The sequence below is a fragment of the Artibeus jamaicensis genome, unplaced genomic scaffold, assembly GCF_021234435.1.
Source record: "Artibeus jamaicensis isolate MK-2021 breed Jamaican fruit bat unplaced genomic scaffold, CSHL_Jam_final contig_519, whole genome shotgun sequence".
Classification (NCBI taxonomy): Eukaryota; Metazoa; Chordata; class Mammalia; order Chiroptera; family Phyllostomidae; genus Artibeus; species Artibeus jamaicensis.
Genome location: NW_026521871.1, coordinates 8,175,814 through 8,201,908, shown reverse-complemented (window position 1 = coordinate 8,201,908; position 26,095 = coordinate 8,175,814). Strand labels below are relative to the sequence as shown.

Genomic DNA, 26,095 nt, shown 5'->3' with positions numbered 1-26,095 from the left:
ATAAAGCCCAAGGGAATGTTGTGCATCAGTTGACTAGCCCACTGTAGGAAAAGTGAACATTATAAGGGGAACTCAAGTAGAAGTTGGTAGAGCAAGATCAAATGCTTTAAGAGAGAAATCTGAGTATGTGAAAGTCACTTTCAGAGTCAGCAACCATGTTGAGTTCATTTTGGAACCCCAAGGAGCAAAGACTATAGAAATAGATGACTTTCACAATATGTCATTTTTCCTTCACTGACTGTATGAGATAATTATATCTTCAGTGAATAAGAGACTCAGCTATTCCATTGTTTTGGAAATTTTTGTTTGTGAGTAAGTCACTTTGTGGTGTCTCAATTTATTATAGCAGTCATAATGAAGATGGTATTTTTTCCTCTGAGGGGTAAGAATGAAAGTTGTATTTTCAAACATTTACTCTTAGATTTTCAGAAGCTCTCCTCTTTTCTGTATAGTGTAGCTGGTAGACACCCACTACAGGGGTCATCCTTTCTGTGTTAGAGAGTAAATTCATAGAGTAACGTTGCCAAGAAACAGAATGGAGGAGTTTGATGGCCACCATTGAGGGATACAATTTGTTACTTATAACTGGTATTAGTGGATATTTTCCTATAATCATAATAACTTTTGTTTATAAAACATTGCTAGTTAACCCCCATAACAGGAGAAAGGTGATATGTCTTCTGGCTTGATGGGCAAAATCACCCTGAGAAAGCTTTGTGACTCCCTGATAAGAGGGTAGAGCTCTGCTTGCCTTAAAGATTAGATTTTATTTTAGGATGAGTTGTTTGTGTAAGTATATATATGAGAGAGTTCCTATCCTACATGTCCTATATGTCAAATAACTTACTCCATTTTCCCAGAGATTTAACTTGGTGTCTCCCAATACCCCAAGTGTATTTTTTTGTATCTTCTGCTACTTGGGTCATGTTAATTATATAGTATTTTTCTTTCTGAATTATGAGCTTTTCCATTTAAACATTTTGAATAGTTTTTTTTGGTGTTTTTTGGTTTGATTTAGTTTAAAAATTCCACTTAAAGTTGAGACCACAAAGTTTCTTAAAGGTGACCATGAAGTCCTGTTGAAGGCATAGTAATAGATTTACAGTCTTCCATTAAATGATCTACTTAAACTTGATTTACTGATTTGTACCATAAACTTCAAAAGGTGGATTGCTTCCACAGATGAGATAGCTTAATTTTTTTAGAGATGGTTTGGAATCAACTGTGTAGCAAACTGGACCTTATTCTTAATTTCTTTCCACATGTCAATATCAGTTTGCTTTAATTTGTCTACACCCACAGTGCTGTGTACTATTCTATGAGAAACATAATTAGGTTACTCTTCTTACATGAATTTCTTCTTGTGAATGATAACTGACTCTAGGATCACTCATGCTGTGTTCTTGGTAATGGTAAGTCTGTACCTCCATCAGCATGGTCTCCTTACAGGTTTATAATAGCAGCTAAAAATCTTTGTTGCCTCCTGAACACATAGCATCCCTTCTATCTGCCCTTGGCCCAGGAATAAAATTGCCTCTCCTGTAGTAATCAGTGCTGACTACTGATATCTCTCAACAGAGTCTCCCATTCCACTGTGGTTATTTTCACAGATGAAAATAAATGGTGATTTCCATGAAGCTGCCATACTGTAAGCTTAAAATATAGTCAAGCAGGCCCTGGCTGGTGTAGCTCAGTGGATTGAGCGCGGGCCTGCGAACCACACGGTCGCAGTTCAATTCCCAGTCAGGGCACATGCCTGAGTTGCAGGCTGGTTCCCTGCAGGCCAGTTCCCAGCAGGGGACAAAAGGCAACCATACATTGATGTTTCTCTCCTTCCCCCTTCCCCTCTAAAGATAAATAAATAAAATCTTAAAAATATATATATAGTCAAGCAGACCTCATCATTTTCATTGTACCTACAAGCCAGCCTAGTACCAGCACCCTGGGGGACTTAGGCTCTGACAATGCCATTACCCTACTGGAAATTGTAGATGTACATGTGCATTGATCTGATTTCCTTCAGTGCAACCTTTTCTTTCTCCTGTAAAATATGGAAATTTCTGGAAGAGGTCTATAAGTAAATCTAAAGCCATGAGCCCACCAGGCTGTGATGAGATGATCCATGATATTTATACCAATCACAAGGCTCTCCACAAGCTTCTGGACATTACACAGTGGCAGAAACCATGAATAATTTTCTGTTTACCTCCAGTGGTGAACAGTCTGTATCATTCTGTATTGAGTCCCTCGTCCCTTTTCAGCAGTTTTGTGATAGGAGGACTGTCTTCCAACCCATTAAGGTCATATTTCTTAATTTCAAATGTAGCATCATTTCCAGTTACAGGATACAATACCAGCACTCTGTTAGTCATGACATACAGGAAACGGAATCTTTCTCTTAGAGCATCTTCCTCCTGAGTGTAGGCTGTGGTGGCAGTGGCTATCTTTCTCTTAGAGCATCTTCCTCCTGAGTGTAGGCTGTGGTGGCAGTGGCTATGACATCATGCTCTGATCTGGGTTGTAGGTCCACAAACATTTTTTAAAGTTCTATAATACTCATGGATGGGCTGTGATTTTCTTAACTATTCTTCCTATGGTTTCCATTTTTTTTAAGATTTTATTTATTTATTTAGAAGGGAAGGGAGGGAGAAAGAGAGGGAGAGAAACATCAATGTGTGGCTGCCTCCCACATGGCCCACACTGGGGACCTGGCCTGCAACCAAGCCATGTGCCCGGATTGGGAATCAGACTGGCGACCCCTTGGTTCACAGCCCATGCTCAATCCAATGAGCTACACCAGCCAGGGCTGGTTTCCATTAAAAAAAAACTGTTAGAAAAGGTAAGAAGTTTTGCTTTGCTGAATGTCTTTATACCTATATTTTTATTCATGTTCTTTATTGCTTCTTTAAGCTGGATTCTCAGAAATGAGTCAAAGGGCGTGTGTTTAAAGCCCTCTTGGTAAACCTTGACAAATTGCTTTCCAGACAGGTTGTGCCAATTTATACTTCCATATTCACAAGCTGGTACAGCTTGTGAATATGTTTCTCTTATGCCACTCTTAGAAGTACTGAATATTTACTATTTAAAATACTTTCTGCCACTTTCACCCTTAACAAATTGAATCCCTTAAGTTTTTATATTACAAGATTACTTAATATGTGTGTATATATTCATATATTCTTTTTCTCCTTCCACTGTTCATTGGCTTTTAAAAGACAGCTTTATTGAGATATAATTAACATTCTATAAAACTCCTCTATTATAAGTGTAAGTTGAGTTTACTTGAAGTTAATGATTTTTTAGTAAGTCTATGGTTTTGCAATCCAGCTGTAAAAATATTCCCATCAACCTAAAAAGTTCCCTTGTGCATCATTTGCATTCAGTCCTTGATCCCATGCCTAGCCTTAGGCAACCTATTCTACAATTCTGTTCTACATAGAATATGTAGATTTACATATTCTAGAAATATCACACAAAATCATACTATATACAATCATTTGTGACTGGTTTCTTTTACTTAGCATTATGTTTTTGAGGTTTATTTATGCTGTAGTATGTATTGATCATTTTTATTGCTAATATATTTTATTCAGTGGTTGATAGACATTTAGATTGCTTCCAACTTTTGGTTATTATAAACAATGCTGGTAGCAACATTTATGTGCAGTTCTTGTGTCTTTCATATCTCTTGGGTAGATACCTAGGAGTAGAATTGCTAGGAACTCATTAAATGTCATATCACTACTTAGCCACAAAAAATATTTCTTTTAAAAAATGGACAATAGCCATATAAGGAACACAATTAAATGTTATAAAAGATTTAAAGAGGAGTGATTAGAGCAGTCAAATGAAAAGTTCTAAGGCATGCAGTATGACTGTGTAATAATGGAAACCACTTGAGGATTTATTGGTAGATGAGTAACTACTACAGCCTAAAGCCAACTGAAGGCAAATAAAATCAATGAGCATGTAAATAAACATTGAAAACTTTTATGCCAAGAAAAATGAGGAAAATGGAAATGGGCATCAATTACATTCATTATGACAGAAAAAAGAATATATATATATATATATCGCATAAAATGCCCTTTCCAAAGTAAAAGGCTATCGATCGAGATTATTATAGATAAACAAAGAGCCAAAGAAACATCAGTTTGTTCAAGATGACTATATGTAGTAAATAAACATTCATCCCTGCTAGTTACCATAGAAATAAATATTTTACAAATTGTTATATTAAATTAACAAAAACTAATGCTAGAAGGTTGTGATAATGATGTTAGTTTTGTATGTTAGTCTAGTCCATGTGCAAAGCAATGTGGCAAACTTGTCCAGCTCCTTGGAGTAAGTCAGATTCTGAGGTAGCTCTCATTTTAGCTTCCTTGAATGCAATTAAAATGTTTTAATAGAGAGGGAATACACCAAAAGATAAGAAAATAGCTGCACAGTTTTCCCATGTGTTGAAATCGAGTGCGGTAGTGCTTTCTTCTCCACTCTGTCTGACTCACCCAAACTCTTGAGGCACTAACCCAACACAAGTTTTTTTTCTTTCTGGCCTAGAGAACTGTTTGCTCTGCTGTTAATCTTGCTTTTCCAGCTTTGGCTAGTGACACACACCTTGGGAGGTCCTCCCACCCCACTCCAAGAAAATGCTGTTACCTTTCCCATTTCAAATAAATAATCCTCTCATTTCTTTTCTGTGTTTCACTGATTTTGATTTAGGAACTCATCTGAAAATATGCTTCCTGTTGATCATTTTTAAAGTTCTTTGTAGAGTTCTTCTATATGGGTGGGACCAAATACTTTAGGAATTACTCCCAGTTAGTACAGTACACTACAGCCATCCAAAATTGAGTGATTTTTTTTTAAGATGGTCTGCCAAAAAGTATAAAGTAGATAAAGTATCGCTAAAATCAAGAAATGGAAATTGACCCTTGCTCTATTTGTTTTTCCTTTTTTCTTTCAAGTTACCTTTTTTTCTTCTAACGTCAAAAATTTTGTTCAATTTCTGATAAATTTTTATTGTATCTTTAATACTTTCCCCTAATTACTAGCATTAGAGGCATCTACACCATCCATGCTTAAATACTTTTCCTTGTTATATATAGCAGTAAGATTTTATATTATTAGTTTTGTGACATCATAGGTGCGGTAATGTGTAACAATCAAGAAGTCAGGAAAGATAAAAAGTAAACATTTTTCTCTTTATTTTATTATGATTGACAATACTATTTGGTTTATTAAGAAATATATTACTAATAATTTTCTTTGTAAAGAGCAACCATAAGTATTCCTCTACTGAAACTATAGATAATATTCTATAAGTGTTACCCAACCTAACCAGTAGGAGTCTGACCACTCACCACTGACATTCAAACACTCTGGACAGTTCAGTGGAAAGGAAAGGAGTCTTTTATTTAATTTTTAAAATATCTAGGTAACAGTGGTAAAGGGGGAAAATGTCAGAGTATAACATCAAAAATAGCTATTTAAATATTTGTATTACAACTACTATATAGATTCAAGAGCTGAGAATAACACAAGAATTAAAATCTGTAACAAAAATCTATTTACAATCTATTATCACCAAGGTCATTGGACCAAATATCCCTGTTCTCTAAAACATATGCCTCAGGTTGTTGAATGAAGCTTACCATAAGCAAAAGAAGGCTATATATAAACTTTGGTCCCATTTAGTTTTTTTCCCTCTATTAAATCCCCAAACTAATATTTTAGTCTGACAAGGCTGAGCTCTGCTGACAAGCCCTTGCAGGGAAGGGGCACAGGGCCCGCACTGACACGTTGACAGACTAGAGACTCCTCCACACCTTTCTTCCAGTCCCCAATGCCCAGGGCCCAGGACCTCCAGTCCCCATAGGAGAGATTAAAAAGAAGATGGTATATTTCCACATGTTCCTATTTAATTCTTCCCCCAGGATCCCTTGTGTGGGCAGGGTGACAGATGCATAGGCAGCTCAACCCCTCCCCCATTCCTGGGGGGAATCTCCTATTACGTAGATAGAGTACAGTTGTGTTTAATCTTTTTAGTCTTTTCTACTCGGAATGCCTTCTCTACTTCAGGAAGAAATGGTCCTGATGTTTAAAAAATTAATACAACAGAATGGGAAAATCCAGCCTGTTATGTAATTTGACTCTTCTTGATCTCCTCTGATCACTGCTATCTTATTCAGGTGACTACAGATTTTTTTTTTACACTGACTTGTAAAGGAATTAACATTTGGCTGTTTCCTTGCCTTTTCAATATTTCTTTTCTTGTTTGTTTGGGGTTTTTTGCACCTTTCTGACTGTTCTAGCTGAAATTCCTCCAAGCATTTTTTCCAGTAATTTCTCCTTAAATGTTAGTGTTCCTAAATTTCAGTCATTGTTTTTCCTGTGAATGTTATTTTTGGATCATCTCATATATTCCAATAATTTTAATAACCACACAAATGCTGATGCCTTTCAAATGTCTCAAGACCTAAGGTCTGAGTTTTCTACCTAACTGCCTGCTTACATTTACTCACTTGGAGTTTCTATAGAGACTCTAAAAGCAATATACCCCAAACTGAAATGAATCATTCACTACCCCTTATGCATATCTGTCACTAAGCCCCTTTCACTACTTTTAATGCTGTCCTAATTTAGAACTATTATTTCTTTTGGTAGCCTTGTAACTGGTCTCCCTTCCTTCTGGTACTCCTCAAGCCATTCCCTCCCTCAGTGAAATGTCATTTTAATATTAGTACTTCCCTTCCTAAAAACCCTGTAGTGACAAGTCCCCTTTTATCTATATGATAATAGTTGTACTGCTTGATTTACCTTAAAAGGCTTGGCTACTGTTTACCTCTGCAGCTTTACCTTTACCTCCTGTAATTCTTAATTTCTTACTTCACATTCTCCACTCCCTTCTTACCTCTGTTTGTTCATGCTGTCTCAGTCTCTTCCCCACTCATCCTTACTCACTCTTACCCTTCATGACTCAGCATGGGACAACTCCTTTCAGGAAGCCTTTTCTAATTCCACAGGGTTGGGCCAAGTGCCCCTCCTCATTACTGGATCATTCTTGTTAGAGTATGAAGCAATGTGATTTTTCTCTCTCTCAAATCAATTTAAAAAATAAAGTTGTACATTTTGATAAGTTTTAAATAGGTATACATCTGTGAAATCATCACTGTAATCAAAATAATGAACATATCAATCATCCCAGAAAGTTTTCTCCTATTCATTTTATGACCTCTCCTGTACATCTCCATCCCAGGCAATTACTGATCTGCTTTTGGTCACATTTGATTAGTTTGTATTCTCTAGAGTTTTATATAGGTGGAATCATACAATATGTACCCTTTTTACTGGCTTCTTTTGTTCTGGATAATTATTTTTAGACTCATTTATGTTAATACATTCCACTTTATTACTGAGTAGAAGTCCATTGTATCACAATTAGTTTATCTATTTACCTGTCCATGAGTATTATGTATGTCTGTTTTAAATATATTTTATTGATTATGCTATTACAGTTGTCCTATTTTCCCCCTTCACTCCCCTCCACCCTGCACACCCTCTCCCACCCACATTCCCCCCTGTAGTTCTTTAGCTTTTACATTTCCCATACTATTCTTACCTTCCCTTGTCTATTCTCTACCTACCATCAATGCTATTTATTCTCTGTACCTTTTTTCCCTCTATCCTCCTCCCACTCCCCTGTTGATAACCCTCCATGTGATCTCCATTTCTGTGGTTCTATTCCTGTTATACTTGTTTGCTTACTTTCTTTTTGTTTCTGTTCTAGGTGTGGTTGTTAATAATTGTGAGTTTGCTGTCATTTTACTGTACATGTTTTTGATCTTCTTTTTCTTAGATAAGTCCCTTTAACATTTCATATAATAAGGGCTTGGTGATGATGAACTCCTTGAACTTGATCTTATCTGACAAGCACTTTATCTGCCCTTCCATTCTAAATGAAAGCTTTGCTCGATAGAGTAGTCCTGGATGTAGATCCTTGCCTTTCATGATTTGGAATACTTCTTTCCAGCCCCTTCTTGCCTGTAAGGTCTCTTTTGAGAAATCAGCTGACAGTCTGATGGGAACTCCTTTGCAGGTAACTCTCTCATTATGTCTTGCTGCTTCTAGGATTCTCTCTTTAATTTTAATCTTGGGTAATGTAATTATGATGTGCCTTGGTGTGTTCCTCCTTGGGTCCAACTTCTTTGGGACTCTCTGAGCTTCCTGGACTTCCTGGGAGTCTATTTCCTTTGCCAGACTGGGGAAGTTATCCTTCATTATTTTTTCAAGTGAGTTTTCAATTTCTTGCTCTTCCTCTTCTCCTTCTGGAAACCCTAAGGTTCAAATGTTGGATGTTTAAAATTGTCCCAGAGGTTCCTAAGCCTCTAGTCATTTTTTAAAATTTTTTATTTATTTATCTTTAGAGAGGAAAGGAAGGAGAGAAATATCAGTGTATGGTTGCCTCTTGTGAGTCCCCTGCTGGGAACTGGCCTGCACTCCAGGCATGTGCTTTGACTGGGAATCAAACCATGATCGTGTGGTTTGCAGGCCCGCACTCAATCCACTGAGCTACACCAGCCAGAGCGTCTACTCATTTTTTAAAAGTCTTGTTTCTTCATTCTGTTCTGGTTGAATATTTATTTCTTCCTTCTGTTCCAAATTGTTTATTTGAGTCCCAGTTTCCTTCCCTTCACTTTTGGTTCCCTGTACATTTCTCTTCATTTCGCTTTGCATAGCCTTTACTTCTTCCTGTGTTTTGTAACCATACTGAACCATTTCTGAGAGCATCCTGAATACTCGTGTTTTGAACTGTGTATCTCATAGGTCGCTATCTCTTCATCATTTGTTTCTGGTTTTGGAGCTTTTTTCTGTTCTTTCATTTGGGCCATATTTTCTTGTCTTGACTGTTCGTGCTGATTTCTTTGCTTTCCTTTAGCTGTTTTTTTACTGCTGTTGTTTGTTTTCTTTTTTCTTTTCATCTTCCTTCCACTCTCTTCCACTAAATGACCATAATATGGAATAGATATTTTGATCAACTTATTGAATAAAGTTTTATAATTTTTAAGTTTTAAACTTTAACTTTTTAAGATTTTTGTTGTAGATAAGTACTGTGAGTAGCTTGTATACATTCTTTCATATTTTCATTTTATGATGGTGTATTAAAATATATCATCCTTTTTAAAAAAAGGGACTGCAACTTTTGGCCAAGATGGAGGCATAGGTAGACACACTTTCCCTCCTATACAAAGAAAAGGACAACAAATTAAAAATGACAGTGACAACCAGAACTGACAAAAATCTAAGCAGTGAAGAGATAACTGACCTATCAGATGCAGAGTTCAAAACACTGCTAATCAGGATGCTCACAGAAGTGGTTGAGTATGGTTGCAAAATAGAGAAAAAAGTGAAGAGTAGGAAAAGTGATATAAAGAAAAATATATAGGGAACCAAGAATGAAGGGAAGGAAACTGGGGCTCAAATAAACAATTTGGAACAGAAGGAAGAAATAAATATTCAACCAGAACAGAATGAAGAAACAAGACTTTTAAAAAATGAGTAGAGGCTCAGGAACCTCTGGGACAACTTTAAACATCCAACATTTGAACTTTAGGGGTTCCAGAAGGAGAAGAGGACGAGTTAGAAATTGAAAACTTACTTGAAAAAATAATGAAGGAAAAAAATGAAGGAGAACTTCCCCAATGCAATTAAGGAAATAGACTTCTAGGAAGTCCAGGAAGCTCAGAGAGTCCCCAAAAAGTTGGACCCAAGGAAGCACACACCAAGGCACATCATAATTACATTACTCAAGATTGAAGAGAAAGAGAGAATCTTAAAAGCAACAAGAGAAATGGAGACAGTTACCTACAAAGGAGTGCCCATAAGACTCTTAGCTGATTTCTCAAAAGAAACCTCGCAGGCAAGAAGGGGATGGAAAGAAGTATTCCACATCATGAAACGCAAGGTCCTACATCCAAGAGTTCTCTATCCAGCAAAGCTATCATTTAGAATGAAAGGACAGATAAAGTGCTTCTCAGATAAGGTCAAGTTCAAGGAGTTCATCATCACCAAGCCTTTATTATGTGAAATGTTAAAGGGACTTATCTAAGAAAAAGAAGGTAGTAAAAAATACAAATAGTAAAGTGACAATAAACTCACAACTATCAACAATTTAACCTAAAAAAACAAAAACAAAAAGAAACTAAGCAAACAACTAGAATAGGAACAGAATCACAGAAATGGAGGTTACATGGAGGGAGGGAGCAGGCAGAGAATGGAGGGAAAGGTACAGGAAATAAGAAGCATAAATATAGGTACAAAATAGTCAGGGGGAAGTTAAGAATAGTATAGGAAATAGAGAAGCCAAGGAACTTACATGTGTGATCTATGGATATGATCTAAGTGGGTGGGGATTGCTGGAGGCTGCAAGATGCAGGGCAGAGGAATATAAAAGGGAGAAAAATGAATGGGACAACCATAATAGCATAATCAATAAAGTATACTTAAAAAATAAAAAGGTGATTGCTGTATATTTTTATATAGTTTGATTTCAGTGCTGATAATGCCTCATTATTTTTGATGATTGTGATATTGTGATTATTATGTCTAATATTGCATTCATTAGATGAACATAATTCAGTTTGGGTGGGCATTAGTTATTTCCAGTTTTTAACTTCTATTAACTTTGCTTCTGTGAACTTGCTTATGCATTTACCATTGTACATTTGTGTGAATATTTCAGTATTTATATGAGTTAGATTCTTAATGTGAAATTACTCATTCAAGAATATAAGCATTTAAAATTTTAATTGGTATTGCTGAGTCATTTTCCAAAAAAGGCTGTAGTAGTTTACACTCTCATGCCTAGAAGACTAGTCTTGCCAGAGCCAGACTAGTCTTAAAACTGATAATGATCACTTTGTTAATTGCCCATCTTCCCTGAGCTTTTAGGCTTCTTGAGAGTTTGCAGTTGGATGCTTATTTGCCCCATCCCATATGTCTTTGTTTCTCCCTTTTTTTAAAACTAAAGTTCAAATAGTGTATAGTGGGAAAATTTCTGCCCCCACCCTAGTAGTCTATAGGGTATCCAAAGTAAGCATTTTAAGTTTTGAACTGAGTGAATCATGGCCTTCTGATTGCATTATTCCATGAATTGACTGGGTATATAGCCCTGTCACTTAGGGAGAGGAGTACCTTAGCATTCTGGGTTAGAAATGGAATTATGAGATCTGCTAAATATCACTTGGCTTAATTTATTCATAAATTGGTTCACGTTCATTGAGCTATAGATTGCTCATCTGTGTAATATATTCTAAGTGTATTTACATATAGTACCTGAAAATAGTAATTTCCTTTTGATTTAAATTTTAGTAGGGAACTCATTAATCATATTGTGCTATGTGTTTCATATTTTTCACGAAAGGTTTTCAGTCTGTAGTGTGAGACAAAGGCTTAGCTGATCACCTACTGTGTACAGGTTGTGGTTACTTATGGTAATATTCATGTATAACGGGGCAATGACATACTATTTTTAATACCTGTATGTGTTAGAGTTCAGCTGTTACTGATCTGTTTGCATCTCTATTAGCTCTTTACTCTTTAAGTAATTAATTGACAAAGAACTTAATTTTGAAGAACTTTAATCAATAAAGGAAAAATCTTCAATTTTCTGACTGAAGAAAGTCAGTGACTATATATTTATGCATATTCTATGAATTTAATAATGATAGCTGCCATTTGTTTAGCAGTTACTATGTACATGTACTGTGTTAAATACTTAACATGCTTAACGTAATCTAATGTTTATCACACTTGAGGTAAGTACTGATCTTATCCTCAATTTATACATAGGGATTTATAAATACCTTTTTATAAGTAAAGTGATGCTCAGATAGGTTAAGAAATATGCTCAAGGTCACACAGTAAATTAGAATGTGATATAGCTGGAATTTAAACTACATAGCATATTGTTATTTGGAAGTAATATAGTTTGGTCTGTATTATAGTAAATCAAAACATTACAGATTCCATTCTAGAGTACTAATTATTTAATTTATTTGTTAAAAAGTCATTTGTGATTTGTGCATTTGGGATTTTTGACAGGGAATTAATGTTATAGACTAGAAAAGATGGAATTATTATACTGCTGTTCAAAGTGTGGTTTGGATGTAGAGTTTTGGGAGTTGGCTGCCTAAATTGGAATAAAGCCTTGAATCTCCGTTTTAGGTGTTTATTGAATGAGAAATGTTATGTGAGATGAAAATCTTACTAACTAAGATGTTTAAACTGGGCTTCAGAAAGAAAAGAAGGCTTTAAACAAGTAAAGAGTGTGGGTGAGTGCAATAGCTTTTCAGGTCCAAGAACAGCATAAGCAAACATGCAGAGACTTGGGGCTTGTGTAGGGAATTGCTAGTAGTCAGGCAAGGGTGGAATGGATAGTACTTTTAGGAAGAATGGGTTAGATAGGATGATTGAGGTCATTTTGCAAGATTTTGAAAGTTATCACAGATCTCAAATTTGAGAATTTTGAAGTCATCTGTTAATGGCCCTTTTATAAAGGGAAATAAAGCGATCAAGTTTGTATTTTAGAAGATAACTCTGGCATCAGTGTGGAGGGTGGAGAGTGTAGAACCATAGCCATCATCATGGCAGTGGTTATGGGCCTGGGTTGGAGGAACAACATGGAAAGGGAAAGGCAGTGGGGAATTAAGAGATTGTTCTGAGTCAGAATTCATAGGAGTTGGTGATATATTAGATGCCTTAGAGCAGGGGTGTCAAACTCACTTTCACCAGGGGCCACATCAGCCTTGCGGTTGTCTTCAAAGGGCAGAATGTAATTTCAACTCCTTAACAGTTAAGGAGTAGTTACAGTTATACAGTCTTAAAATTATTTTGGCCCTTTGAAGGCAACCACAAGTCCGATGTGGCCCCCAGTGAAGGTGAGTTTGACACCCTTGCCTTAGAGGATTATAGGTATTACTTGGTATTACTGATAGTATTTGTTATTACTACTGTTTCACATTTGCTCTAAGTGACTTCTGATAGTCACATATTCATTCTATTATTAGATTGTGGCCGATGGCTGAATTCCTGACCTGAGAGGTACTCAGGAAATGGTGGGTAAAGGATGGAATGGGTCTGGGTTGTAAATGTTACATTCATGAAATATTTATTTAAAACACTTAGTTGGTGCCTGTGAAGCAGGCATTTTGTTAAGGTCTAGGGATATTGTTGATCCTGATCTTTAAGGAATTTGCCGGTCATGAGGACTTCAGTAGCCTTGTTTGCTGTTCTTACTTTCTGTGTAAACTTTGGCTTATGATTTAACTCCTAACCCTGTCTGTTCATATGGGATACTGCTTATATCATAGTATTCTGAAGGTGAGGTAGTATATATAAAGTGCCTGCTATAAGCAAATGCTTGTTCCCTTTAATCTGTTATGGACACAAAAATTAGGAAACCCAAATTTATTAAAATTATTGGTCAAGTAGGTAGAAGGAGACAGTGAATGTATTTTTAAAAGAAATTTTAAAAAGTTACCTTTTCTGATGATTTGGTATCATAAGACCTGGTGACTGTTTTTATTACTTTCTCCATTGTTAGTATAGATAGGCCACAGCTTGTGTGTCAGCCTTGATTTACTGATTTATTAAATGAACAAAATCATTCTAATTTCACATGGTGGTTGGGAAATACATTACAGGTAGTGGAAAAAAATTGCCAGACAAACATAAGTAACAAAGCAGAATGGTTGGAATCAAAAAGATTATATTGTACATTTCTCCCCAGTACTAGCTTTGGGAGGCCCAACCTAACCTCTTTTAGTCCTAATTTCTTTATCTGTAGTATAGGGATAATAAAGCATCTACCTCATAGGAGTGCTGTAAAGATTAATTGAAAGAGTGCATGGAAAGTAGCTTATCCAAGCATATAGTAAGCACTCAAAAAACTTGTGATTATTGTAAATTATATGGTATCTTTTTGACACTATTGAAAAATGAACTTGTTTTTATTTGGCTTTGCTCTGTCATTAAAATTTCTATATAGCTGGATTCTGAATACAAATGATGTTTCTTTTCATGGTAGTGAAAGAAATTAATGATCTTTTTAAAAGAAAACTTCACTTTAGCCCTAAAAGTTTTCTTGGGAAAGATGTTTAAAGCCTTGTGTTTAAGCCATAAATGGAGGTAAAATTTGAAATGTGATACATTTTTTCCTTGCCTATCTGAGCCAGTTTCCATGCCAAAAATAAGGATGGAAATATTCTATTTAGTCAAGCAGATAGGATCTTTATAATGCTTAAATAAGATTGCAAATATATGAAAACAGCTTTGTAGTTTCAAAACACTGTCTGACTCTATAGAATTGTTTGAATATCATTAGACAAGAAGAACCAGGTACCAGGATTGCATACTAGGAATGCAGGCTCACATATCAAAGCTTCTCCTGTACTGGGGAAGGGGATGGGATGGCTAGGGTAATTAATCAATGCCACAAAGATTTCCTACCATTTTTAAGTTGCGTTTTTTTTATTCCATATTCACTGGTTTCTGTGCAACTTTGTTTTCCAGAGTTCCAGCACAGTTGGTCCCACAGTTTGCTTGTTTCTCAGTTTCTGAGGGGGTCTGGGAGCTTAGAGCTGCCTTCCCCACCATTTTGTTGATGTCACTTTTATTAATTTCTTTTGATTTTAGACAATTTCCTCCTTTTTACCTTTTATTTCTTTTAGTGCATTATTTGTTATATTTAGGCACTCATGTCCTTCCTTTTGTATTTATTTCTGAAATGAATTTTTCTTTTGTTTCTATTTCTTTTTGGATTCTTTCACCTTTTCTAGAGTTTTATAATTGTGATTCATATTTTTCATTTCTTGAATTATTTTCTTAATGCCTTTAGTTTGTTTTAAAATAGTATGTTATAATTTTGACGTGTGTCCATTGTATGCCTATCTTTATTTACAGGGATGTTATTCTGCTCTTCAGTCTCTTTTGTCTTAAAATAACTATAGGATGAGACCTTGACATTTTTCTGTTGCTTATTTTCAAAACAAATTCTGAAATTTGTTTTTCTGAACTTTTAGAAGGGGTCATGATTCAGGATCACGTTTCTAATGTCACAGAGCTCCCTCTTTTGGTATTTTGCTGTTTTGTAAAATGTTAAAAACATATGGTGACTTCTTTTCCCCTTTTCTACTTTTATCTGGGCCTTTTCTTTCCTTGTCTCTAAGTCTGTATTTTGCTCAATTTTTGTTCCACATGTAGCAGCTTTCCCTCAGTGTGGAGCCCTGTTCTGGAAGGCAGCTTTGTTGGGGGGGGGGGGTTGATTTTAGGAATTTATATGACTCACAGTGCCTTTCTAAGAACTTCCAGAACTTACCTGGAACTCACTTGTTATTGGATTGGGTGTAACCTTTCCATTTTCAGCTTCTGTTCTCAAATTGGCCATCATACTGCCTGTAAATACCTAGTGACAAGTCCCTCAAATGCCCTGTTACCTCCATATTTATCCTCCTGCACAGATGCTGATTTCATGCAGGTTCTGTGGCTGCTGATGGTTTTCCCCGCTCATATTTTGAGGTTCATGTGGACACCTTGTCACCTACTTTTCTTGTAAATGTTGTCTATGGGATTTTGGTTTTGCTATCTTAGTCACTCTTTAATTTTATTTTAGGTGATGATTAAAAATATATGGTACAGCATCCACCATCTAGAATCCTAACCCATTCTGCATTCACATTTTTAAAATTCTTCTGTATAGATTAAGCATTTTCTGACCTGTAGTTTAGGCATGTCTGCTTTGTCTGTGCTTTGTTTAGATGTTATTAATTTATTGGTGCTTGGGTATTGTAATCAGAAAAGGCAAGTAAAAAGCAGTTTATCATTATAGTGGAAATGAAAGTATTTACTCTTCGTAACAAAATTGAAAGTAATTCAAATGTATTTGTTTATGGAATAAACAGCAGAAACTTTCTCTTTATTCTTAACTGTTCAGAATATTTGGCCTACTGTTCAGAAGGACAAAGAACAAATTCTGCAATCTGGGAAGTGCAGTGCCTATGTCATTGAAGGCGATTGTGATCGGCCAGAGTCGAGGAAAAGGACATGGGGCAAGGACAGCCTTTCAGCTCAGGAATCACTGTCAATGCCTGATATGTGGGAGCTTAACATTCATTCAGGGGAAAGCAAAGGATTAATTCAAGATAAGGCCTAAACACAGTGGAAGTTGAACTTAGGCCACAAGCTACAGATGATTTTATAGATTCTGAGCTACTTACACACTTCAGTGTCAAAGTAAATGGCTGGTGGCTAAGGCAAGCACTAGAGCTGCTTTTGGGCATTCCTTGGGCTGTTAGGAAACATAGCTACAGCTTCAACAGGATATTTTAGAGTAGCCAAAAGTGATTTTCATGGGTGGGGGGGAGCATGATAGAAAAGGTTTCATCAGCATAAAAGAGAAAGGTATTTCTGATTTAAAAGTGACAAAGAACCGACTTAACTTACTTATTACAGAAAATGTATCCAGTTACTGTAAGCAGTCCTTTCTCAGTCCTTTGCAAACAAGTTGACTTCTTTATCTATACCTTAAGGAACCTCACCTGATTTTGAATAGAATAGCTTCTGTTCAGTATACACTGAATAATGGCAGATTGTTCCATAGATGGTGCAGAAACATTTTCATATCAATCTTTCAAAGCAGCCAAGGGCAGAAGGTTAAATCGTATCAACAAAAATGTTTCCTCAGGTAAGTAAACAAATGATGTCTCCTCCACACAAGTGCGGAGACTCAGGTGCATGAGTGGAGATTAATGCGACTGAGAGGGTGAGAAAAGAGATTGTTGCAAGCAAGTCAGTTTTGAGAAGGAACCAGAAGCCAAATTAGGGCTTTATAGGCTGTAATGATAAGAATTTTGGACTTTATTCTAAGGTGTGTGGAGAGGAAGAGTGAACAACTAATGTAAATGATACATTCAAGCTAAATGGATGCCAGAGGTACCATGGAGTGCTTTGGGCAGTAATATAGACGTGTCAGAATAAGAGAACCTAGGTTAATATTACTTCAATTTTTTTTATTTGAAATTTTGTTGTTTGAGAGTTATATAAGAGTTACAAGCATGAGATGTTGAGGCACATGCACACCTTTTTGTTTTCCAAAGTTTGTTAAATAGTATTGAACTTCATTTCATATATTCTTATTTCTGTTCAATTCTGTTTAATGTTTAAAGTGCTAGTTGCAGCCTACTAAGTTAATTTAGTAATACTAATGAATCAGAACTTGAACTTTAAAAACCACCATAAATTTAGTATAATCCCTTTATTTGGTTTGCCGATACACACATTATTAAAAATGACCAAAACAGAATTCAGATATCACATTTCCAAAAACCATATTATTAAGAAATAGAAAACAAAGTTCCTTATACAGAAGATTCCAGTGTAGAAAAAATTTGAGGATAAGTGTTATTATTTGAGTGTATTTGCCTGCACTGTTCTCCTTGGTATGAAATGTTAAGGCCTGTAAATATTAAATGGACTTGTAAAATATTAACACAATTTTCTTTATTATGGTCTGTAATTAAATATACAAACTGCTAGCCAAAGTAATGTCCTCTTTTCAGTTATAAACAGAGAATAAGTCATGTACAGACATATAGACAGCCTGATGACCTTTATATTTATAGTCACCTAAGAAGTAATGAAAAGAAATGTCATTTTCATTTTTTCCTGCAAATTGCTTATTCTTTTATTGTGTTTCATTTTGGAAGAGAGCTTATGGAAGGACTGAAGGATAAATGAAACATAAAGGTCAATGTTAAGTAATAAAAGGTGGTCCTTTTCATTCTGTTGTTTGAATCCTTGTTCCTTTGGTCCATAGTTCTGTAACCTTTGCAAAAACACTTGCCTGTGCAGCATTTTTCTCATCTACAAAAGGTAGTAATACCTATGCTATAGCTTTAATGTTAAGGTTAAATGAGGTCCTGGTGGTATAACATGTATTTTAATAAATATTAGGGGTTTTGGCTAGTGTACCTCTTGACATCATGCCCCTTTCCTTTCTTGGAGAGTGAATAAAAACTTTATTTTCTGATATACATATAGATATGGGTATAGATATAGATAAAGATATAGATATATGGGTTTTTCTTCTCTTTCTTCCTTAGGAAGGAATTCAGTGAAAATATGTTGCTAGAATAAGCAGGGCTGAAGAGTATAGAAACATTAAAAAAGAAAGCTACATCTTTTTTTATTGGTTGTTTTTTTTCTAGTAAATCTGTTGTGTGTGATCCCAGATGTTCCTAATTCCTTTTAGGATGGGTGGGTGATAAACAGGTCGGCCTCCTGTGCTCATCCTATCTCTTCTCTTTTGAACGAGTAAAGATTACCTAAGTGATAGGAGGCCAGGAAGTGTAGTACCTTCATAGTTGGTTTCGGTATTTTACTATCTCGTGTCTTCAGTCTGCTTTAGCACAAAGAATTTACTGAAGTTGTATTGTTCCTAATATCAAATATGTTAGCTAATTGATAGTTATTAATTGTATTACCTAAAACCATCTGTCCTGTCTGTGAAGTAAACAACACTGCCTTTGATTTAACCCAGACATCCTAGGAACATTGGAAAGTCAGAGTGAGATGCAAAGAGAATTTTGTCTAGATGGCTTAAAAAAACGTAACAGTTTCGTTAAGATGTAACTTATATAGGATAAAAGCATACAGTTTAGTGTTCTTAAATATATTCATATTATGCAACCATCACCACTATTTAATTTTTTCAATTTTTAAAAAATGATTTACTTATTTATTGAGAGAGAGGAGAAGGGAGGGAGAAAGAGTGAGAGAAAAACATCAATTGGCTGCTTCTCATTCATTCTCCAACTAGGGGCTGAACCCCCAACCCAGGCATGTGCCCTGACCAGGACCCTTTGCTTTGCAGTGACCCTTTGCTTTGCAGGATGATGCCCAACCAACTGAGCAACATAGGTCAGGCTCCACTATCTAATTTTAGAATATTTTAATCATTCCAAAAAGAAACCTAATACTCATTAGCAGTCATTCTCACCATACCACCACCACCACACCCTGGCACCTCAGCCCCTTGTGATTACTAATGTACATTTTCTGTCTATGGATTTGCTTATTCTGGATATTTCATGTAAATGGAATTACATATATATGGTCTTTTGTGGCTGACTTCTTTCACTTAATATAATGTTTTAAAGGTTCATCCATGTTGTAGAGTAAATCAATACTTCATTCCTTTTTATTGCCAAATAGTATAACATCATGTGGATGTACTATTTTGTTTATCCATTAATCAGTTGATGGGCATTTGGGTTGTTTCTACTTTTTGGCTATTATGGATAATGCTGTTATGAACATTGGGTAGAGGTTTTTGTGACAACATAATGTTTTCAGTTCTCTTGAGTCTATATTAATACCTCGGAGTGGAATTCTTGGGTCATATGTTAACTTTATGTTTACATTTTGAGGACCTTCTATACTGTTTTCCAAAATGATTGTATTGTTTTGTCTAGATAGACTTTAAATCACTGATTTTAGTGTTCTGATTTTATATACATTGAAGAAGAACCTTAGCAAAACAAGTGGTTTGAATTGATAGTGGGGAAAAAAATCTACCTGCAGCAGTTTGCAAAGTTGGAAGTACTTCTTTTTAATGTAGGTTTGGAATTATTGCTATTAATCTTTGATTCTTTCTTTTCTATTTTATTTTTGCAGTTTTATCTCCAAGACACTAAAAGTAGTAATGGTACTTTTATAAATAGCCAGAGATTGAGTCGAGGCTCTGAAGAAAGTCCACCATGTGAAATTCTTTCTGGTGACATTATCCAGTTTGGGGTTGATGTGACGGAGAACACACGGAAAGGTACGGGTATGGATCAATTTTTCCTATTTTTTGTCTTTTTAAGTTGTTTATTTTTTATTCTGTCATTAAATGTTAAAATATTTTGTACTTGTAGAAAAATTTAGATACAGCATTATATGCAGTGAAAGTTATATAAAAAGTTTCTCATATCCCTTATTCCTTTTTATAAAATTCTGAAATCTGAAGTGTTAATAAGTAATTTATATTCTTCATCACAGTATGAAAATATAGGGTACAACCATATCAGTTAGGAAGCAGTTGACTTCAGTGACTCCATACCCAACCAATAAGAGCTTAAACCATAAGGATTTTTTGGTAATAATATTTATTGTTAATAAGAAGTCTGGAGACAGGTAGGTCCAGACTTTGTTTAGTTGACTCATTGCTTTTACCAGACTTCTAGAGTCTTACTATCCTCTCATGCTGTTATCCTTCACATGTTGGTTTCTTACCTTTTGCTTTTTGCTTCATGGTCAAAGGGTGATGGCAGCAGCCCCAGGCATTATTTTCCTCACACCAGAGTTCTAGGCAAAAATGATGAGGTCGGGACAAAATGCCTTCTTGTGTGGCTTTCTTTTTATGTTGAAAGAACAGTCTTTCATAGACTCTTCCCCGCAGATTTCTCCTTTTGTTTCACTGGCCATATGGATATGTCATATATTTAGCCACCTGTAGCTACAAAGGAGCCTGGGAAGTTACTTACTTACCTTTGTCAGTTATGCATGCTTTGTTGCCCCAAACAAAACCAGAGTTATGAAAGCAGCTAATAGTAATTATCACAGATACAAAATTTCATGTCTCAGTGTTTCAAACTAGAAGTTCTATAGCTAAATAAATGTCTATATTTTTAGAATTCTGAAGCTTTCTGGCTATAGTTAGTAACTCTCTCCTTATGACCATAAAATTATATGGTTGGATCATAAAACTAAATGAATAGGAAACAAAAGAATGCAGTTCCACTGCTTTAGTTTAAAATGGACAGTGGGAGGGAGTTGGGAAGGAGCCACATTCTATAACAGTTACCCCCTTGGAGATCTGGCGATACCCTAATTTGTCAGTCTCTGACATTACACAGTGTACATGCGGATGCTGGTGTGTGTATGCCTCTGTCTATATTATTACATACTTCCATCGGTGTTGCAACTGCAGTATTATTTTCACTGGGTTTTGTTGGCCTTCCTGGGATGTTGGCTTTTAATGTTTTAATTTGCATAGGGCCAGAGTTTTAGGAACTTCCATTTACAATTGTAAAATTAAAAAAAGGTTTGTATTTTGATGCAAAATATTTAGTACTTTTTAATAAAAGAACTCAACTTATATGTGGCCATACTGAGAACAGCTGAAGTGGACATAACCTCTATTGTTGCCACATCACACCTCTGCTACCAAGCCATTTAGCAAATGTTTAACTGGGCCCCAGGTGAATAGCCTGCAGAAGACAGAGAATTTATTACACTGTCTTGCTCTCCAAGGAACGTCTATCTCCTTGGCTTGCATTTTCCAAAGAGAATTAATAGGTGTTCATTGATTTTGCAGAATAAGGTAATCAAATACATTTAGGACATCTTAGTTAATTCAAGATAAGGTGAACTTCCTAGAGCTTTTAATATGCTAACATGTACGCAGGTCTCCAAGGGGGTGACTGTGAGAGAATGCAGCCCTTTTCAAACTCCTTCCCACTCTTCTTCCCTATCTAGCTGTAAGTGACACTCATTAAAAAATGCTGTGGAAAGCTAAGAGAACAATTTTGAGACAGGATACTACATGTTAGTACAATATTATTTCATAAACATAAATTCTTACAAGGTTCTTTGCAAATTTAACTGTCTTTTATACCAACTTTAAAGAAATTAAGTAAAGAAATATTTCTTCATCATTTAAAGTATTGTTTCTTTTGGTATTTGTTGACTTCAAAAAGTTGACTGATGTTATTCATGGGCTCTTGGGATACAGCTGTGTCACAAGGTGAGTACTACTGGTTTAAGCTTATGCCAGAGGAAAAAAAAAAAGAAGGTAGTCATTATCCTATGCTAAAAAGTATTAAGGTAAGCTTTATATCACTTGGAAAATTGTACTGAAATTATACAACACTACTGAATGACAACTAAATCAAAGAAAAAACTTCAAAAGGGGAATTTTAAAACTTTAAAAGGGGAATTTCAAACTATGTAGAAAAGAAAGAAGTCTTTTATACTGAAGTGTAAATCCTTAAGTCAGATAAAAATGTGTAATCTTAAATCCCTTGAGTAGTAAAGGAGAAAGGCAAATAATGAAGGAACTTGGCACTTAGAAATTAAAAAAAAAAGAATAACAAGAAAAGGAAGCTGGGAAGAAGAACTAAAAAGCAGAAATTAATGAAATAAAAAAACTGAAGGGATAAACCCAAATGCTGGTTCTTAAAAACAAAATAATAAAATAGATAATTCATAAGCCTTGATTCTTCTATTAGGTTAAAAAACACTAGCAAAAATATAGAAGAAATGAAAAAGGATACAAACACAAATACAGGATATACTAAGAGAATTCTAAGAGCCTATTACATGCCAACTTATGGCAAAAGAACTAGAGTAAATTAATAGTTTCCTAGCAAAATTATCCTAAAATGTGAAAAACTTGAATAAGTCAGTTCCCTTAAGAGAGACTAAAAAGTTACTAAAGAATCACCAGAGACCTAGGGTTTCGTGGCTCAATTTGATCTTATTCTTTAAAAAATGGGTAAATCTAATATAATTTAAATAATTGAAACGTAGGTAAAATAGAAAGCTCTCAGAATACTTTAAAGATGCCAGCAGTCCTAACCAGTTCATCCCGGTTGGTTGGGCGCTGTTCCACAGGGTAAAAGATCACCTGGTCAATTTCTAGTTGGGGCACATGCCTGGGTTATCGGCCAGGTCCCTGGTTGGGGGTGAGCGAGAGGTAGCCAGTTGATGTTTCTCTCACACATCAATATTTCTCTCCCTCTCTTCCCTTCTCTCTAAAAAGAAATAAATAAAATCTTTAAAAATAAAAAACAAGCCAGCAGCCTATTATTATTGCCAAATTCTGATATGGTACAAAAAAACATAATTTTACTTGTGATAAAAGATAAAAAGTTCTGATTAACATATTAGTAAGTTAAATTTAGAAATGAAGCTAGAATAAACAACAAAGGATTTATTCTAGAAATGCGAAGGTGATTCAGTTTGGGGGGAATCTATCAATTTATTCTACCAACTAAAGCTGAAAAACATGTAGCTCTATAACTAGTAGATGCTGAAAAGGCATTTGATCAAGTTCAGTAGTTATTCATTATAAAAGTTCTAAGTAAATAGGATGAAAAGAAAAACTAAAATGAAATATATGATTTAAATAGAATAAATCTAGCAAAAATACTATACAACTAATAAAATGTATGAACTAAATTCCCTTATATCAATAAGGATAAATTTCAAACATCTTAAGATTACTGAAAGATTTGTGTGGCATTATACCATTAATGTAAAACATGAATTCATGTAAAACAATACAGTATAGTGCTTGACTGTTTTTATAATAGGGATATAAAATTAGATACTTGAAATGTTAAAAAAATCACTTATGAGGATAAATGAAAGGTGGGTTTTTTTTGGTGCCCGTGTCCATAGTATAAAAAGCAATGGAAGCATAATTTTTAATTGCCCATTAAGCAGCTTTAAGAAAAATAAGTTGGGATTATGTGAATGTCAGGGATTTCAATAAGATATATTATTGAGTATGGGAAAAATTACTTTGAATGATTTCATTATTTTTTTTAAATTCTCACCCATCTTTACATATGTACATGTATGTGTATATGTTTGTAGATGATTGTATGAATATTGGGGGAAAACGTGGAAGAATGCATAACAGGTCATTAATGCTGAGTCATCCTTGAGTGTTTATGGGTGGGGGTGACAGAGTATAAAGGAGAAGAGGGAGTCTAATTAAAAAGGACAGGGCTAATAAAACTGTTGTGAAAACCCTCCAGTATATATGAAGTTTATATCATACAATGTGTAAATGGAAACTTTAAAAAGAATAGATAAAGTATGAAAATGTGTGTGTATGAAGTCTGGACTTTGTTAAAAGGTTATAGAAGCCTATTGCCATTGAACATGTCAGTTCATACTTGTGTCTCTTCTATTCCAAGCTTTTTAAAACAAGCTAATTTTGATGGTTGGCTTTCCATATAGTTTGGCCCCAGGGAGAAAACTCACTGATTAGTACTGTATAATAATCTGCCTTATAGGTAAAAAACAGTCATTGTAAACAAATAGGATGACATTCTAATGTATTTTTTTTCCTAAGGAAAGTTGGAAGAGAAAGCCAACCTATCAGATTCTCCCGGAAAGGGAGCCTTAGCAAATCAATTTTTGGCCACCACTTTGTTTTCAAACCCACAAACTGCTCAGACAGGACATGAGTTTTCTGGGTCACACAGCATTTCATTAATCCTCTGTTGCAAGGTTTGGGACCAGTTAGTTCTATAAATTTCACATATAATTCCAATTAGCTTATCAACTTAGGTCTACTTCATCAATATCTGTTCCTGGGTTAAGCCCCTATGGGAAAAAAAAGCCTATTAAGAAGATCAGTGGTATCTTCCTTTTGCTTTATAATCCAACTTCACTGAATTACTTTTATTCCTCACAGGAGACCTTGCCTTTTCTGGCCTTCAAGCCATTGCACACACATGCTTTTTCCTTCCCCTAAAAATATTTCTAGGATGGGCAAGGTGCCCTTTCATGTCCCTATTACACACTGCACTCCTCCCCATTATGTGTTTGCTTTCCTCACTAAACTGTAAGCTATGCAAGAGCAGACAATGTATCTGTCTTCATTAGAAATTCCATACTCAATCTGGCACCAATATTGGTTGAGTAAATTTTAAAATGTCCCATGAATCTTCATCTGTCAGTTTACAAAAGTTCTTTCTGCCATCTTAACTAAGATTTTTATGACCCTCCTCCTAATATAAGGATTGGGAATTGGCAACCTTCTTGTTACCCCAGTCCTTTTTATTCTGCTGTGAGTTACCTCTCCTTTCCCTGCCTAATCTTTAATTTCCTCATTTTATGAAATGGGATTCATACTGCTACTAACTACCTCAAGGTTTATTGTAGTGTTCAGTGTCCACAATGTGGCATAGTGTTCAATGTGAACACTGAAAAGGGTGTTCATAAAGTGCTCAGCCTATGGCCAGGCATCAACATTTTTTAATCACTAAAACCCTTGTTAATCATTTGTATCATTTCTCTCTTTTTTACCATTAAGTTTACCCTTCATTCTCAGTAGCCTTCAGACCTGGGCTCCTTTACCTGTCTGTCCTTTGGAGTCCATCATTGGCCATTTCAAAGATACTCTCACCAACTAGAGTACTCCTTGATTTTGGCTTTTGCTTATTTCTAGCTCTTGGTAGCTTTCACCACAAGCTTTACATACTAGCACTTTCTAGCTGCTAGGGAAAATCACAAAGCTGATTCAGCACAGACTGCAACCAAATTTGCTGGGTTAACTGAGAGAATCTTTCTGATGGCATGCACCTATGAATATTACCATGTGATTTTTATCCTTCAGTTTGTTTATGTGATATATCATGTTTACTGATTTGTGAATATTATACCTAGCATCCTTGGGATAAATCCCACTTGATCATGGTGTATGATCTTTTTAATATATTGCTGGGTCTGCTTTGGTAATATTTTGTTGAGGATTTTAGCATCTGTTTCATCAGAGATATCGGCCTATAATTTTCTTTCTTTGTAGTGTTTTTATCTGGTTTTGCAATTAGAATAATACTGGCCTCATAAAAAGCCTCTCTCCTCTTGAATTTTTTTCAGTAGTTTGAGGAAGGATAGATAGGTTTAGTTCTTCTTTGTAGGGTTGCTAAAATTAGCCTGTGAAGTCATCAGGCCCAGAACTTTTGGTTTTGGTTATTGCTTCAATTTCATTAGTTGTAAGTGGTCTATTGAGGTTTTCTGATTTTTCTTGATTCAGTTTTGGAGGATGATATGTTTCTAGGACTTTATCTATTTCACTCAAGTTGTCCAGTTTGTTGGCATAGAGTTGTTCATAGTATTTTTTATAATCCTTTGTATTCCTGTAATGTTGGTTGTTACTTTTCCTCATTCATCTCTGATTTTGTTTATTTGGGTCCTCTCTTTTTATGAGTCTGATTAAGGGTTTTGTTTATTTTTTCAAAGAACAAGCTCTTGGTTT

The 26,095-nt window shown here is 35.3% G+C and overlaps 1 protein-coding gene across 40 annotated transcripts in view; it reads left to right on the top strand.

Annotated features, from left to right (window-relative positions):
• Positions 1-26,095, top strand: part of SLMAP (sarcolemma associated protein) — a 155,112-nt gene that overhangs the window by 39,053 nt on the left and 89,964 nt on the right. For 21 of the 40 annotated variants that reach the window (XM_037137353.2, XM_053669439.1, XM_037137344.2 and 18 more), the window contains exon 3: positions 19,732-19,879. In XM_037137353.2, coding sequence (XP_036993248.2) covers positions 19,732-19,879 — 148 coding nt within the window. Of the gene's footprint in view, positions 1-19,731; positions 19,886-26,095 lie in introns of all 40 variants that reach the window. The other 19 variants (XM_037137355.2, XM_037137356.2, XM_037137352.2 and 16 more) reach the window with 1 other exon arrangement.